The 17,162-nt window shown below is 42.0% G+C and overlaps 1 protein-coding gene across 1 annotated transcript in view; it reads right to left on the bottom strand.

Moving 5' to 3' along the window:
• Window positions 1-479: 479 nt before the first annotated feature.
• Window positions 480-17,162, bottom strand: part of SPOCK1 (sparc/osteonectin, cwcv and kazal-like domains proteoglycan (testican) 1) — a gene marked incomplete at its 5' end in the record, with an annotated part of 60,469 nt that continues 43,786 nt past the window's right edge. Inside the window, 5 exons of the mRNA XM_008940329.1 lie at window positions 480-961; window positions 2,012-2,149; window positions 7,463-7,525; window positions 8,105-8,326; window positions 15,044-15,160. Of these exons, the coding sequence (XP_008938577.1) occupies window positions 771-961; window positions 2,012-2,149; window positions 7,463-7,525; window positions 8,105-8,326; window positions 15,044-15,160 (731 nt within the window). The remainder of the gene's footprint in view (window positions 962-2,011; window positions 2,150-7,462; window positions 7,526-8,104; window positions 8,327-15,043; window positions 15,161-17,162) is intronic.

The following is a 17,162-nucleotide window of genomic DNA, read 5'->3' as shown; positions in this document are numbered from 1 at the left end:
TCTTTCTTTAAACACTGTGAAAGGCAGAGGGACTCTGTTCCTTGCCTGTAGGGCTTGGTCCATGATAGCTGCAAGTTCTCAGCATCTCATAAGATCAAGGCTGTGCTCCTTAACCAGTGTCAGTAGCAGCTCTATGCTCTGCTGGGAGCTTTGCCTTCAGCGTGGGCTGGACTAAGCCTGTTGGACTCATTCTCAGAGAATCTAAGGAAGAGAAAATCCTGCCAGTGGGTTTCTTTCTGCATTAGACCCTTGGTGCTGGGCAGCCAGAAGTCCCTATCCAAAGAGACTTGCTCTTTACTGGAATGTAACAAATACGGTCTAGAAAATGAGGCACCTACTGCTTTTCCTTCTTCATGAAAGAAAATTAACTCTGATATGACCCAGGTAACAATTTATGACACAAAAACTCTAACATGAGAAGGGCTTCTAAGCCTTGCATGGGTTTGTTGAGCCCCTTCTGTGATTCTTCTTTCACAGGTTATATTTCATAAGCTGTGCAAGGGAAGATTAAGACATGAAATATTTCTGAAACAAAATTCATTGCCCCTGTGGATAGAACAAAAATCCCCCCAACCAACTGAACAAAAGCTGTGTTCCAAACAGTCTTTGCTGGAAAAAAAAAAAAAAGTTGTCTCCCAAATTAAACAGACCATACAAAATTAAACTCAGTAGAGAGGGAATATTTGTGCCAGGTACTCTCAGATACAATTGCAGAGATGTGATGTGACTTGCAATATTGTGCAAAATGTGAGTCCTCATTACAATGGGCACTACCATATATAACCAATTTCATCATCCTTGTCATCATCTTCATCTTCATCATCTTCATTAGCTGCTCTTACGTGAATCTTCAGTTTCCCTTCTTTGTCTTTTTTTGCTGCTTCAGGTTCCTCTTCCAAATCATCCAACAATACAACAGATCCACCACTGCCAAAATCCCCTGAGGTTTCTTGCTCTTCTTCTGAAACAGGTGAGCAGGAAAGGTCATTCCCCCACATGACACCAAATCCCTCGTTCATCTCCACCCCTGTCATTCAAGCCACTGTCATCTGCAATGCTACTTTCTACATTCATTGCTTCAGCTGTTCATGGGACAACCTCTAACTTAAAAGTTTCACTGAGGACTGGGATAAATATATATCAATTTACCCTGAAAAGTTCACTTGAATAAAAAACTATGCATTGCTCTCCTCCTAGAGACTCAATGGGAGAGTCTCAGTTCACATGCATGCAGGCTAGAAAATCATTACTTACTTGTAATTACTTCCAACACAACTCTGTAAACCAGGCTAAAAATATTCCACAAATATTGATTTTATTTGAGTGAATAAACCACGCTTTGCAAATGTAGCTATTGAACCTAATCTGTGATGTGATTCTGGGCACCTCAGACCTTAGGTCTGCTTTTTCTGTTCCTTCTTGCAGGGAGCAGCTGCATCCACAACCATCCCTGAAACACTGAAGGAATACAGCTGACAGCTTGCTTGCCTAGGTGATTAGCTAATCTTGCTAATTGGTGACTTGACATATCTACTAATATTTTACATATCTACTAATATCCTCCTGTCAGATATTTTATTTGGCGTGGTTGTTCATCTGTAAAGTTTTACACATTTAAGCTTCCCTTCATCTGGAAAGACATTACTCATGAGGTCCCTGTAAATGTGCATTCCAGAGTGTACAGAATCTAGTTAATAACCACGCCCAGCAAGCCCACAGCCTTTCTTTTAATATCAATCACCACATTTTCCAGACTGATAACAAAAATGTCTTTTCATCAGTGGTTATTGCCTGTGGACTTGTGCTACACTCCCCTCTCATTCCAGAGGACCAATCTATAGGTAAGAGCCCCCATTTGTAGTCTGCACAGGAAAACACAGGGGCACTTGGAACACTGGTAGCTGTGTGTCCCTGTTGTCACTTCTGTTATCACCCTCCATCGTACAGCAGTGGCAGGGCACACACCAGTGTTAATTCCTCTGTTGTCAGAGGAAAGCACATCATTACTCACCACAACTAACTGTCCCTTGCTTTCTTGAGCCTGCTAGCTCATTCCCATACTTGTCGACACACCAGCACTGCCCTGTGCTGCCGTGGCACTGAGTGGCTTTGTAGTAACCCTCTTCATTGCACCGGGGGATGAAAGCACCTGGATAAAACAGAAGGAAGAACCAGCAATGCAAGACTCTGGAGGAACAAGCAGGTATACAGAGTATTACAAACTTACGTTGGTAAGAAAACATGTGTGATTATCTGGCACCTAAAAGGGAGGAGAAATTACATATCAATTTTTTTCAGCCACCCCGGTCACTGCACAGTGCATAGATGTTTGTGCATATACAGCACATGGAGGTTGGTGGTATATGGTACTAGAGATAGGTACAGTCTGTCCCTGAATGATTAATATTCCCACAGAGCCCCTTGCATGTTTAACTTCTGGTTTTAAACTTTTCTTCCCAATTGGATTATTACCCCGAATTCATTAATTCTGCATTTCCCTCCCTTTTGCACTCCTTCAGCGTTTGCCATAGAAGACTTTCCACAACCCTGTAATTATCCCTGGAAGGTATCTGCCATCTGCTTGCTGTTCATACTCATTTCAAGCACAACTTCCAACTTACTGAGAGCTCCCATCTATAAAAGGAGAAGTAATGCACGAGCTCCACAGAGACAACAACAGGATTTGAAGTCAATAAGTCTTTGGATTTGAAGCCCAAGACTTGCCTGACAATAAAAACAATATAGTTCAGCCTTGTGGAGTGTGGTTCATTCTGGCTCCTGCAGACAGGGAAGCTCTCAGGAGAAACCAGTTTTATTGTTCCCACCATTTTCAGCAGATACAGCAGACGTATCAAGATGAGTTAGCTTTATTCCCAGGGGAGGTCAATATAGTAATTTTCCCTTCTTTGCCAATTGCTTCAATTTGAAACATGGCAGAAACCCACCCTTGCCCCCAAATTTCTTGTCTCAAATGATTTTTGAGAGAGTGTTTTTCTCTTTTGTCAAAGACACCAGTGATTTATTTGTCAGGCAGTAAGTTTTTTAACTAGTTTCATGTGTGTAGCATCTCTTCAGAGAGTTCATGTGTCAAAGGGGCTATTTTCACTACATTTCTTACAGAAAAAAACGAATGAGAAGGTGCTACCCAAATGTCATGAAATTTCCTCTATAAGAGGCATAAAAGTGGAAGTCAGTTAGTCTCACACACACACAGAGCTATATAAAGTGAATCCTTGAATTTCCAGACTCATTGCACTGCAGAACTCATCTGATGTTTCGAGTGCCACTAATGTAGGTCTGGAAGATGAGAACAGAAACCTTTTAACATCTGCAGAAATCTTTGTATATCAGATCAGTTTTGGAGACCAATTCACATCCATTAGTGAGGCTATTTTAAACAACTCAAAGCATGATCTTACAGCAGGATTGCTTATGGGTGCCACTATTATGTTCACATACCAACATAAGCATGCTGATGGCTACCAAAGACTCATTTTCACTGTTTATAAAGAAATGGTTCTAAAAACCACATATATATATTTATCTTTGCAGGTTTTTGTAAGTTAATGCTCACTGTCCAACCTTTTATTCCAATACTGATTGAGAAAGATTTTTTAATATTTATTCTCATGTTCTCTCTCTGTTAAGCACTCCAGGTATTTATCAGACCATACACACCCTTGGGAAAAGTGCTGATTCTGAGCTGGTGTAAACCAGTGTAGCTGTACCCATGGCACTTGAGCTCCCCTGTTATATCAGACAAGCATCAAGAATCAAAGGTGAAACCTCAGAAGCATTCTGGGGTGAGCAAAGAATGGCCTCTGCATTTTAAACTGCCTCCTGCTTCTCACTTTTCCTTTCCCTTCTTTGAAACAGGCTTTTTTTGCCTAGTTTCACTGTGTTTCTTGGAAGATATTAAAATGTTCCACACTGCCTGTAAAAGCCATAGAATTAAAAATAAATGATGGCCCAGGCTCACTGCCAACAAAACTGTGTGTGGAAAGGATTCACACTTTGGGTCACAGTGAAGAGTAGAAGGTGATTTTCTTTCTGCATGGGGAATTTATGCCAATTTGTATATAATGCTGGAGCTTTAAATATTTAGCTACGCATACTAATACCAATTAGTATTTGCCAGCCATTAGAGGGGAGACTGCAGCATGTTCTCTCCTTTGTGTCAGATGCAGGGGATAACCTGGTGAGGACTGGGAGCAAATGTTGTCCAGTGTGATGGTTTATCCAGTCAAACCTACACCAATCAGCTCCTGTCTTCCTTCAGAATAAGCTCTGGCTACAGGCTCTGCCATTCTGGAGCATGGCATCCAGACAGACCATTTAGTGGGAATATTTCACCCCATAATTTGGTTTGACATCAGAGAACATCTACAGACTTTGGAAGGAGAAAGGAGTTTTCCTCTCCAGAGGTTCTTGCACAGCTGGCCAAGAGGACCACTGGTGGGCCAGCTTTAGTACAGAGCACAAGAAGATGTTAGTGACTCCCCACTGAGCTGCCTCAGGCTGGTGAATCCTGCTTCCCCCATCTCTCTTTGTCCATGGAGCATTTAATCATTCCACACAAACTTAACAGCAGTGTTGCATCTACATTCCCTTTATGGATCCAGACCTATATCTATTTTCTTTTTTTTTTTTTGGCATCATTTCCTTATCTATAGAATACTCCTCTCCCTCAGAGGACACAGGGAGAATAATTATATGCTAAAGATAGTGAAGCACACAGGTAAAAGCCTAACAGAATTAAGTGCTAGCCAGCACACAGCTCTTTGCATTAGCTATTATATGAGGTGAATTTGCAGGACTGATACAGAAGAAAATAGTGATGGGAGCAGAAATTTATTACCTTAGTGATGTGGGAGAAGCATTATCAGGCTGCACAGTTGTATGCTCTAAAAGTACACTCTCTGCAGTTAATTGTACTCTAGATAAATCTGGTAGGAAAAGATGAATAGTGCTGTTTACTTTTTAATTCTGTCCCCTGGGATGCTAGACTCTATTTGAAAGTCTCCAAATTCAACATATCTAATGGCGAAGGCTTTGAAGTACTTTGTTGCAACTGTCATGTATTTTGAAAAATATATAGGGAACAAAATATCAAAAGTCATCACTTTTTATCAATGGATACAAGTTAGCAGAAGTCTTCTTCATGCCTACTGCCCAGCCTGTAAATGCTGCGCTCTATATGTCAGGGACAGAGAAGGAAAGAGAATAATTAAAGGCTAGTTTCTCTGGAAATATTAATCTCTCTTTTCCATCTTTGTTGTGGCTACAAGCATGGGTTTTGTCACGTGTATGGTCTGGTTTCTATTTGCATAATTTTTCAGTCAGTGGAGAGAAAAGACAATGTTTTCCGCTGTATAAATAGCTATGAGATCAGATTAAAATCTCACAGACAGGTGCCATTATGCAGACAGACTTTCAAGGTAGGTGAAGCAAAGAGTTCCTCTCTATATTCTAATTTTCTAGCTTGTGGAACAACCTATGCCTGACGCTTCTTGATTTGTTGAGCCTAGCCACTTTCATCCTTCATTTTTTTAATACAGTTGACTAGAAGTTATTTGTGGTAAGGGACCATTCTTACTGCTTTTACTTTGTCATTTTGCTCCTGCTATTGTGATCAGATCCCAGTGATATGCTACAACTGCCTGCATGTTGTACCACCTGCAATATAGCCATCATTTTTCCCTGCACGCTGGAACAAACCACTTATGTTTCAGCCTAGATGACATTTATTGCATATAGCAAATAACAGCAAAGCATAATATAAATATGGGATAGCCAAAGCTATCTAATAGGAACTGGGCTTCTTATTCTTTTGAAAATCATGACACCCATGAGACAGAGAACACCACGACCTGCATGCCACAGCATGCATTAGAACACAACTGCCAAATATTTACTGAATGGGGCACAAATACAACGGAGCCATCAGTCCTCCCTTTGCTCCCCCAGCTATGAATAGCAGGAGCTGTAACTCTGAAACACCCTAATCTTTATGTGAACTTGCTAGGAAAGGATGATGGAACTAAACCACAGTCCCTGTGGCCTTTGGGAATGTTTATTTTTATTTTAAACTAATGAATCCATAGAAGAGAATCACAGAATTGTTCAGGTTGTAAAAGACCTGTAAAATTACTGAATCCAACAACTGCCCCAGCACTGCCAAGTCACCCCTAAACTGTCTCCCTCAGCACCACATCTCCATAGCTTTTACATCCCTCCAGGAATGGGGACTCCACCCCCTGCCTGGGCCAGGACTTGACAACCCTTTTGGGGAAGAAATTTCACCTAATGTCCAATCCACGTTGGGATTGTTCATAAGATATGTTACCAGACCCTTGAGTCCAAATGGCAATGGCACCTGGGACTGGCAGGGTTTGGCAAAGATGAGCTTTGCAGAAGCTGTTTGTAGGGCCTGCTAATGAGCATATAGGAATATCAGACTAAAATGTGAGAGCAGCAGAGCTGCAATGTGAGCAGCACTGCAGCAGAGCTGGCATGCACGCTCTGTGCTGCAGCTAGTGGTGCTGGGAGAACCTGACGTGGCTTCTCCATGATGGGCCTGGCAGCCTGGGGCAGAGGTAAGGCAGACTCTTCAGGGCTGAAATGCAGGGCTTGCTGTGGGCAGAGACTGTAATCTGTGCAGGTATGCCTCGTGTGATTTGGCTGCAGACAGACAGGGCAGAAGCTTCAGTAAGATACCACCATGTAAACGCTGAGCTACGGAACACTGTGATTTCAGGGTATGGAATTAGTTACCTTCAACTGACTCAGTTCAACAACCTGATTTTTTAGCAATTAAATGGCAAAATGCCATATTTATTTCACCTGATTTTATATATATCCATCAAAGCCATGTAAGTCATGAATGCATTCAGGCTCCCAATAGTCAATAGAGAGAAGGGCAGGTATTATCACACCTTACAACATGGAGCATCCTGAGGGGCTGCCTAAACAGATGTGATATGAATTCCTGTTTTCATATACACAGAATACACTGAAATATTTTTAAGGGTGATTAGGCAAAACTGAACCCCAGGGAATGCTTGCATTGCTCCATAACTGGAAGAAGAGATGAACTCATTGGTTATGCACTGTGGCACGTTCAGTCACCCTTCAAAAATGGGAGGCTTGAGCATCTAGCAGCCTCCACGCTTATTCTGACCTAGGAGGTGATGGTGGCAGCATTAGGCTCTGTGCAGAGAAGGTTTTGCATTTCTAGAGAGCTGTAAATGAGTTCTGGAGGCGTTGCCATGCTGACACCTGTTCTGTATGTTGCTATCTCATTATTTGTTTAATTTCATAGTGTCAGGCCTATACTCCGTGGTGCGTATTCTCGACTCAAAACATTAGTCTCTAATTGAAAAACCATTACTGCATATAAAGTTACAATAATCACAGAAGCTTTAATTAGTTGAGTAAATGAATAGCAAGTAATCGAACTTACCCAACAGACTCTTCCCTCTACTTAGCTTTTGAATTCTATTCATTTCATTCTGGCAAGGAAGACCTGAAATATAATGTATGAGAATCAGTTTCCAGATGGTTCAGGACAGACTCTGTAATGACTGGCTTCTCTACTGACATGAAATGCAGACTACGGTACACCTGGGAATGAAAGCAGCCCATATGCTGGTACTGTACTGCAAAACAAATTTATGTCATTAGCTCCACTAATTAAAAAAAAAAAAGCACCACACTGTAGTTGAGAATAGCGTTTGGGGGCTACTTACATTGTTAAAAGCATTTTTCCTCTCTTTTCACCAAATCAACTCTCTAATTTATGATTTGCTAATTGACTAATTTCTGCATTAATAAAAACTTAAGTTCTTGATCTTTCTGTGAGTCGTAGAGCTTTTCTAGACTCTGTGCTCTGGCACTTACTCCTTCTTTGCTTGTTTTGATGATCAAGGGATATTAACATAGCTCATCTGTGACATTAAACATTGGCACACGCTGCCCTTTCACCCCGGCGCGGGAGAAGAGAACTTTACAAGGCTGCCAATTACCAAACTATCTCTACAAGCAGCTCAATCAAAGCTGAAACCCAGGGAGACACAGCCAACTTCTCTGGGTGCTGCCCACTCACCGCCCGGCTTCTGGAAGCAGTAGCACCACTCGTTGTTTGACAGCTTCCCGTCCTTGAAGGAGTCGCAGGAGTTGAAGAGAGGCTTGACACAGGGCTCGTACTTGTCCAGGTAAATGGCACTGATCTCCGAGGGGTCCAGCAGCAGGTCGTAGTTCATGTCCAGTTTGTTGAACATCCAGCCTAAGGAGTCCTTGCAGATGGGTAGTATGCTGGTGTCAAATCCTGTAAGGAGATAAGCAAAGGGCCCTAGCTGAGCCCCAGCACACTCACTGCACAGGAATCGCTGCTTAGCTGAAGCCTGGCTCATTTTCTTTGGCCTGACTCTGAACATTAATGTGGCTTGCCTAAAGCAGAACAAAATTCTAAGACTGGACTGATTGTGTAAAGCTTAAAACCCAAGCACAGCCACAGACTAGAGCACTACTCACATGCTTAGGAGCTGGGGGGTGGGGAGGGCTGCGACTCATAGCTGGTTACTGCAGTTCAAAGTTATTTCTACTCCAAAAATTCTCACTTTTTTTTTTCCCCCTTCTCTCAGTTCAAGTGTGTTGGTCTTGTTCCAAGAAACTGAAATTGATGAGAAAAAGCTGCATCCACTGTATTTTCAAACCAGACTGAGTCTGAAGGTGATTTAAATCCTGTTTCCCAGACCCACTTCTAGTTCCCTGATCAAATTCTTTCTTACAGTGCTCTCACCTTCCACCTCTTCTAGCTTTTCACTCATTAAAGCCATGCCTCCTGTGGTGGACAGCAACACGCTTTGATCTGGATTGCGAGCTGTCTGGGGGAGGCAGGCTGAGGGAAAGGACAAAGCATCCCTTTTGCTTGCAGCACTGAAGAATGGCCCCATTCAGCTGGGAGCTCCAGAGAGCTGCACGTGCTCGTGGAAGCTCTACCAGCACTATGCCTACTGGAGGCCTCCAGGATGGTGCAGTGATGCAGGATTCTGCTCTTCCAGCGCTTTGGAAACGATCACCGTCACTCATGGTGTTATAGTGAACAGCCCAGATCCTTAAAACACTGCAGGAGCAGCAGTGGTTGTCACAGAAAGACCAAGTCATCCATATAGATCCCCACAATGTATGTGAGGGGCACGTTGCAGTATTCTGCAGCCTCCATTAAACCAGGGGCATTGCCTTCTTTCACAAACAAGACAGGACATTTAAAATCCATCCTGTCGCTGCATTATTCCATGCTTAGTACAAACATGGAGTAATTTCCAAGTTGCCTATGATGTAAGAAAGCATATTTTTGTAATGCAGAGCTAATAAATCCTATAATAAGGATGCTGGTTTCAGCAAGGACTTGGGAACCCGCATACATTGGGCTGGGGGTTTGCAGGCACAGAGGGCACCTGAACCACACACCCCTGAGCCACACACCCCGGGCACCTTGTGCTCACACTGTTTCAGCCCTGTGGCACAACCTGTCTGTGCACCATTCACTCTGCTACAGGCCCCAGGGACCAGCCTGATGGGCTTTTTTTCCATTTGCTGCATCTTTCATGGAATGAGGTCAAGCTTAGCTTCATTTGCTGTATGTGTCAAGTCCCATTCCAGGCTGCTGCTTTGTTAAAGTGAAACCTAAGGTGTTGCTGGAGTCACGCTGACAGTTTGTCTGAGCTCTGCAGCCTGTCTGCTATTCTAAGGATGAATCCAAAGGAGGGCAGTGCTTTATGCTGGAAGCTGTGCTTTTTGTATGCAGCTGAAGGTTGTCAGTGACATGGAGGAACAATCAGAAGGGTTAACTAATGGGAAGGTTTCTGCCATTCATAATACATGTTTTCTCTAAGAAAGGAAGAGGGTAACGCCATTTCCTCAGGGCTAAAGGCAACTCAGGCAGGGAAGAGAGAAATCATGCTGAACATTTCATCACATTTCTCTGCTGTTATCTCCTCTTACATTATCTAATTGAGTTTGAGCACGGTGAAAAAGAAAAAGGCCATGTGAACAGATGTAGAGAGGAGGCCTGCTTGCCTTGCTGAGGCAATTAGGACTATTGACTTCAATTACTGTATTCATATGAGGAAGGCAACCAGGATTTGGTCACTGTGCAATCTCTTGTTGAGTGAAAGGATTTACGAGTCCTTGACTTTGCCTTTACACAGCCCTGAGGAGCAGGGCATGCAGTCCTGCCTTAGGTGGGTGTATTGCTGTGCCTGACTCCCCACCGTGGGGCAGGTTAAAAGCAGTCAAACAGGCAGGGGTGGATCATTCAGCTGCATGGTGGAGCTGAGATCACTACGTCCTTCAGCTACACCAGCTGAACAGCTTCCAGGGGAAAAACAGATGGGTTCCTCTAGCTGCTCTTTTCCTGCACAGATCCCCTCCCTGGTGATGGTCTTTACACCCTGCTGGGGCACCTACTGCTGCTGAGGTAACTACAAGGTCTGATGTATAAGGGGTTGAGTACAGTATGTGTTGCTCAGCCCTGTGAGTCTCTAAAGGTGACCTCCTAACTGGCAAGGACCAATGCGTGGAGGAGGAGATCCTGGCATGAACGGGCCCCTGACAGTGTCTGTGGATTATTTCTGACTTGTTTTCCTCCCTGCTGGGAACTCTTTATCTGCATGTACAACATGCATCCAGGGATACAACAGCAGCAGCGAGCCCACAGCACTGATCTGTCTGAGCAGATCACAAGATAGTGACTGATGTGAATAAGAGGCTGCTCTGTGACATCCCATCAGGGCTTGCATGGTACAATCATGAAAGGTCACTTATGAAGACAGTTAATTACATTGCTTGAAGAGTTTTTGATTGTAATTTCTTATAAACAAGGGAGCTTTCCACTGTTGTGACTGGAGTTCCAGATTAGGTTTATTAAGAGGCTGCATTATTAAGGTAGACTGTTAAACAGTGTGGTCTGGAAGTCTTCAAATATTACAGTGGTGGGTGTGCTGGAAAGCCTGTAGTTAGATGGCTATCATCAGTGACAAGGTGAATTCTTTAATTGTCCCTCAGTACGTGGCTGAAGGTGAATATTAGCGTCTACCTCCATTTTATTTTGTCTCCTGGTAAAAGCTAATTGCCTGCAAATCACCTTTTGGAACATTGCATCTGCAGTCCAAAACCAGCACTCCTGGATGCTCCCAGCAGCAGGCATGAAAGCAGAGTGTGCCCTGACTTACCCTGTCACCAGGGCACTGCTGAAAGGGACTCTTGGAGTTCTCTTACCTTCGTTGGGAGGTCACTGCTCCCACCAGCTTGGTGAGGCCAAGTGATGTCCAATGGATTAACTCCATTTTGGAGCCTTTTGATATACTTGCCTATAAATATGATGCAATATGCTGGATGAAATAAACCACATACAGTAATTCTGTAATGAATTAATTGTTTGGTTAATAGGCTGGACTTTAGCACAACAGACAGAGAAGAACAGGAACCTCAGGAAGAACTTTTCTGCAAGGGAACGGTGCAGGCTCCACATCCCTCCTACTCTCAGCTCGTTGGCAGAGGCTGCCCACACAGATGCCAATTAATGTCAGTTGTGCTGGTGGCTGCTCTCACTTGGACACCTGCTCACGAGGACCTGGATTGAGACCATCATGTTTCTTGTTCCGACTGACAGCTGTTCAGCATCCTAACAACTTCCATTCCCTGCAGGTCTGGAAGGGAATCAACCAGTGACCTACATGTAAAAGCCTCATCTCCCATTAATACGTAGAACGGTCCACCTCCTCTGAATTAAAATGGAATTCAATTTCACAAAAGTCTTTGAGTGAAAATCCTAATTAAAAATAAACACACCTTCTGGCATATAAAATGATTTTCCCCCTTTAAGAGCTGACTTACATGAGTCAGTTTTATTTTATTAAAGTATACTACAATTAAATTATCAGGGGAATAATTAACCTAATTTCCTCCATCACTTAAAATAAAAGAAGGAAGGGAAGAAATATTCCCCAGAAAAAAAATCCTTTATATTGCACAGATCTCTAGTGAAAGAAAAACAACTCCCACTCCAACCCAAGACTCTATCTAGATACAATGCAGGAATGTTATGAATTATCAACAGGCTCAGGAGCAATTTGAATCTGATCTAACTACCTAATTAGTTTTATTATTTCCTTATGTCAAAGCATGTCCCTGAGTAGCTTATACTATTTATTGAGGAGATTTCAATTGTACAAATCCTGCAGAAGACAAAGTTCCTGGCCTGTGGTGCTTTGCTGGGATCTGGTGGAGAGCTCATTGAATGAAGGTTTGAGATTTCAAAGACAATGACTTGTCTTCACCCTTTTCTTTTCAAGAAAGTTGAAAAAAAAATACCCAAAAAAGACTGTACATTTTTTTTCTTCACCTGGGGGTGAACTTAATACACTCAAACAGCTTATTTACACTCACAGGAACATCTTGAAAATTTAATGTAGCATAGAGAAATCTCTGCTGGGACACCTTCTCCAGACAGCTGATGTGTCCGAGGCATCGTAGTCATCCCATCCCACCATCTGTTCCTGTTACTGCCACGGGGGCAGTTCCACAAGGGATCACTTTGAGCCTGTGCATGCCTTTTTAAGACTTTACAGGCATAACCAAACCTGTTCAGTTTAATGAAGTGATCAGCCTGGGGAGGGGGGGGCGACACATGCCGAGCAATAAGAAAAGGGCAACGTGTACATCAGGGTGCATTTCTGGAGCTGTGTGTGTCCCCTTTCCCAGGGTTCACACAAGCTCTTTTTTTTCAGCTTAGTTATGTGAACTTTGCTTTGAATTCTGAGCCCTGTTGAAGATCTCTTTCATTTTTACAAATGTTTGAAGCTGAAGTTAGAAGAAACCAAACACTGCCATGCTTTTAGTGCTACCAGAGAGAACTGGAGCTGCAGAATTTGGCACATGCAGATTAATTCATGAATACTGTTGCAAACTCTTAAAAAGAAAAACAAGCCCAAGCTTTGTGGCATTCAAAAATTATTTAGGCACCTTTAACTCCTAAAGGTTCTTTTTTATTTTTTTTTTTTTCAACTGACATGTAAGAAAATAAAAAAATGTGCCAAATAAAGTCAACAGTCTAAAAATGAACATTGTTGAGATCAAGTGTTCGAGATCATCAAGGCAGCCTTTCATATAAAAGCTGCCAGGAATCAAACTAAACTAAAAAGAGATAACAGCTCCTCTGTGAATCAGAGCAAACACTGCAGAATTACCAGGAGTGTTTTTCTCACTGAAATTGCTTCAAAAAAAAAAAAAAAAAGAAAGATCCAACAACTTTAGGAATTAATTTGGCTTTTCTCACTGAAATTGCTTCAGAAAAAGAAAAAAAAAAAGAAAGATCCAACACCTTTAGGAATTAATTTGGTCTTTGACCTTTGGTATCACAGGCCAGTTGCATGAAAACCATGTTTTTGACAATCGGGTAAAATGAGATTCCTTGTGGTTCTGGGCCTAAAGAACTTCAGACAAAGTTTTATGTCTCTGGCATTTGCTGTCACAGGATCTGAAATAAATTCATGTCTTGAAACCATGCTTAGCTGTACATCCAGTTGTCTTTTTGCACTACGGTTTGGCTTCCTCCACAGGATATTACACTTTTTTTTGGAGTACTGTTTAAGAAAAGAGAAGCACATATGGTTTTAAAGATGCTGACATTGTTGTAAATGCTGTGAAAAGTAAGGGACATCTGAAAAAGATAATTTACACAAAACATGGCTTGCTTCACCACATAGTTTTAAGATACAATTACTTGGGATTAGTGAGGTTTGACTATAGTTTTAAGCAACACGGCCTGTGGAATATTCCATCTCTTGAGGAAGAGGCCATCTATTGCTAGGTAAGCTCATCAGCAAGACAAAAGAAGAGTGGCTATGGAGACATGGACCAGCAGAAAACGGGCATCCTGATGTGCTGGGTCTGCTACTGCACCTTTAGCCTCTCCAGTCCCATGCTACAAAGAGCTATAAAAGGGAGCAGTGGACTGAACCTTTTAAACTGTGTGTGTGCAGACCCTGGCTTTAGACAGCTTCTACCAGAGAATCAGGGCAGTGAAGTGATGCTGAGTTACACACCTTGATAAAACTTGTGCATCCTACTTCTAAAAAAACTTGTGCATCCAACTCGAGGGCCCATGTGTTTTGGGATATACAATTTAAAGGATTAATGAGTCCTTACAGAAAATAAATTCACATCTGTTCTCTGATGAACATGACCTCTTTTGATGCTGTTATTTGAATCTTTCTCCTCCCTGGTGGGTAAATGACATCAAAATCAGTCATATTGGCTTAACCCACAGAGAGTAAATGTCCTCTAAACTGCTCATTTTCTTCCTTTCTTAAAAAAAAATCATCAAAGGAAGCAAAGACGGTGTTATTAAATACCTGGGGGACAACAGGTTCCAGCTTTCCACACCTTTTAACTATTCCAACTCCCTGTCTGCGATGTTTTTATTATTCTTTCACTTGTCTAAGGTGTGAGCAGGAAATTGCAAAATAAAATCAAACCGAGTTTTTTTTCCAGCACTGGCATAACTCCCCCGTGCTTCTATGCCACGTTTTTGGTTCATACCACTGACATTGGGTTGGAAAATGCTTGGTGATAAACTGAGTGGTAGGCAGACACCATGGTCCCTCCCCACAAAGTGATCTGGACACAGCCACACTGATTTGGAGGGTCGTGGGGTTTGACTGTACAGACACGAACTAACCTCAGGGCTTGAGAAAGGTCCCTGAGCCATTTTATTTGCTGGTCTAGAGGTGACTGACCCCCACGGCCTTCAGACACAATTATTTGCCTGATTAACTTGTAAAGGTCTCGCTGCCTCCAACTGGCAGGTTTTAGAGCAGTTTGGACCAGAGGGGGTACAGAAAACTTTGCAGGATCAGGTCTCCTGTGTACCTGCTCGACCTGCCATTGCAGCACTAACAGCTCTGCTCAGCTGAAGGCTCTCTCAGGCTGGGGAGGTACCTACAACACTCAATGCTCAAGAGGAAAGGTGTTTTCTTACTGCCTTGTGCCGTCTCCGAGCTCGTTGGTTTGATGACACGATTTGCATCCTCATGAAGAGCACCAAACCAGTCTTTTAGTCGGGAAGCCAGGTTCCTCAGTTCTTTGTCTGTGCAAGCTAGAAGAAGAGCAAAGCACCAGACTGAGTCAACAGCACCAGTGAAAAACCTTTCTCCAGACAATATATTGGAAAATTGGTTGTAAAGCCCTTCTTATGAAGAGCTCTGAAGTAAAAGAGAAGGGTTGGGGAAAAGGATGCAAGTTCAAAAGAAAATAAGTCATTATGAATTCCAAGTTGTGCTCGAGCAGTTCCCCAGCAGCTGACATGATTGGTGATGGAAGAAGTGACACACAGAGCTACCCGCGGGTTCTCAATTAGAGCTCTGTGACTATTTAACTTGAATGCTTTCACCTTTTAGAATCTCAGAGAAAAATATCAGTCAAACAGATGGGGAGGAGGGACACACTTGCCTAGACAAACTACTCAAACAAGATGCTGGGAATAATTTATAAGCACATTTGGCTTAATATAAGGCTATTATCACAGTAATAAGAAATATATATACTTATTTGTATACATCAAAAAGAAAATTATGTTGCTCTAGTTCTACCACAAATGAGACTTTGCCACCTCTGAAGGTTGTCAGTTCCATTTTGTTAGTGAGGTAAAACACTCCTTTTCTTATAAATTTTTACTGAGAAATACCCAAATTTTCCAGAAATTTCTGCCAAGTCATTATCCAGCTGAAGCAAATACTTTTAAGGAAGAAAGATGCATTAGGCACCAGTTTCTATGAGAAAAAAAAATATCCTTGTTTCTGTATCGTGTTTAATGCTTAAAATCCACATGCTTAGATAATTTTATTATTCCTGCTGTGCACTCTTTCTACATTTTAAATGACAATTCTTGGAATATAGAGCAAGATTTTATGCCGCAGAGGCAGACATCATTCACAGGGCAAGCCACAATACAGCTTCTCCAATTCACTGCACATCATAATATTCCTCCTTCCACCTTACTGAAGAACAATTGAGTCCCACAGCTTGTCTTCCCAGGTTAAACTCACTGCTCCAATGCCTGCAATGAACCTGCTGGTATCTCATGGCTGTGCTGAGTATTTGTTTGTTGTTACAGGTTGATTTTTTTGTCAAATAACTCTGAAAATAAAAATAGGACATAATAGCTTTATCTAAGTGGTAAGTATTGTAGCATTTGGGGGAGGAGAAGAAAAAGAAAGACTTTCCCATTTATCTTAATGCTGAAAGAGTTTGATAGATTTTCCTATTAAAGATCAAAATATGAAGATCACTGTCCCACTAAGGCTGAGTCCAGGTAAGGAAAAATCAGATCTTAAACAAAGAAACAAACAATTCATGTAAAATAAATGGAAGAAAATGTAATTAAGTGTATTTCACTACTGAAAAAGCATATCACTTTATTTTCTTACTTAAATTAGTATTATATTTACTCAAGGTAAGCTGTCTTATCTTTTCAAGTTAAGAGAAAAATTTGATTTGTGAACCTGCCATGCCACCATTTCTATAAGGAACATCTCATGCTGCTGTTGTTCCTCGGCTGCTCCTCACAAACAGTGTCTTTTATCAGAGAAAAATCACAACAGAAGCAATAGCAGAACAAATTCCATCATCTTTCCTGTAACCAGCCCCCATCAGGAGATGTTGCCTGAAGGAGTGAAGGGGTAGCAGGAAAACTAGTTTAATAGGTAATAAATATTCAGGAATGAACTAGCTCTAGACAGGCACAAAAGATTTCTTATTTTGTGAATTTAGATTCATGAAGATAAAGATGTTTCCATCATGCACTGATTTCAACAGGAGCTGGGCACCTAAATTCATGTTAGAAGTGATGGAGATACTTCTGCATGGGGTGGGAGATGTTGTTCCTGCAGCCCCTGTTGAATTGTCATCAGCTGATTTTCATCAGATGTATTTTTGCCAAAATATTATTAGGTAACTACAGCAACATAAGAGACCATCATAACCTTTTCAATAGCCTGCCCTCACAAACGTCTTCTGAGGAGTGTAGTGATAATCATGCCATCTTTCAGAATAAAAAGCAGGCAGTATCTTTTCTCTCCTTCTGCCAAGTAGCCGTCGTG

Source organism: Merops nubicus, unplaced genomic scaffold, assembly GCF_000691845.1.
Source record: "Merops nubicus isolate BGI_N331 unplaced genomic scaffold, ASM69184v1 scaffold1445, whole genome shotgun sequence".
NCBI classification, from domain to species: Eukaryota; Metazoa; Chordata; class Aves; order Coraciiformes; family Meropidae; genus Merops; species Merops nubicus.
The sequence above is the reverse complement of the archived record's forward strand: the minus strand, read 5'-3'. Positions and strand labels throughout refer to the sequence as shown.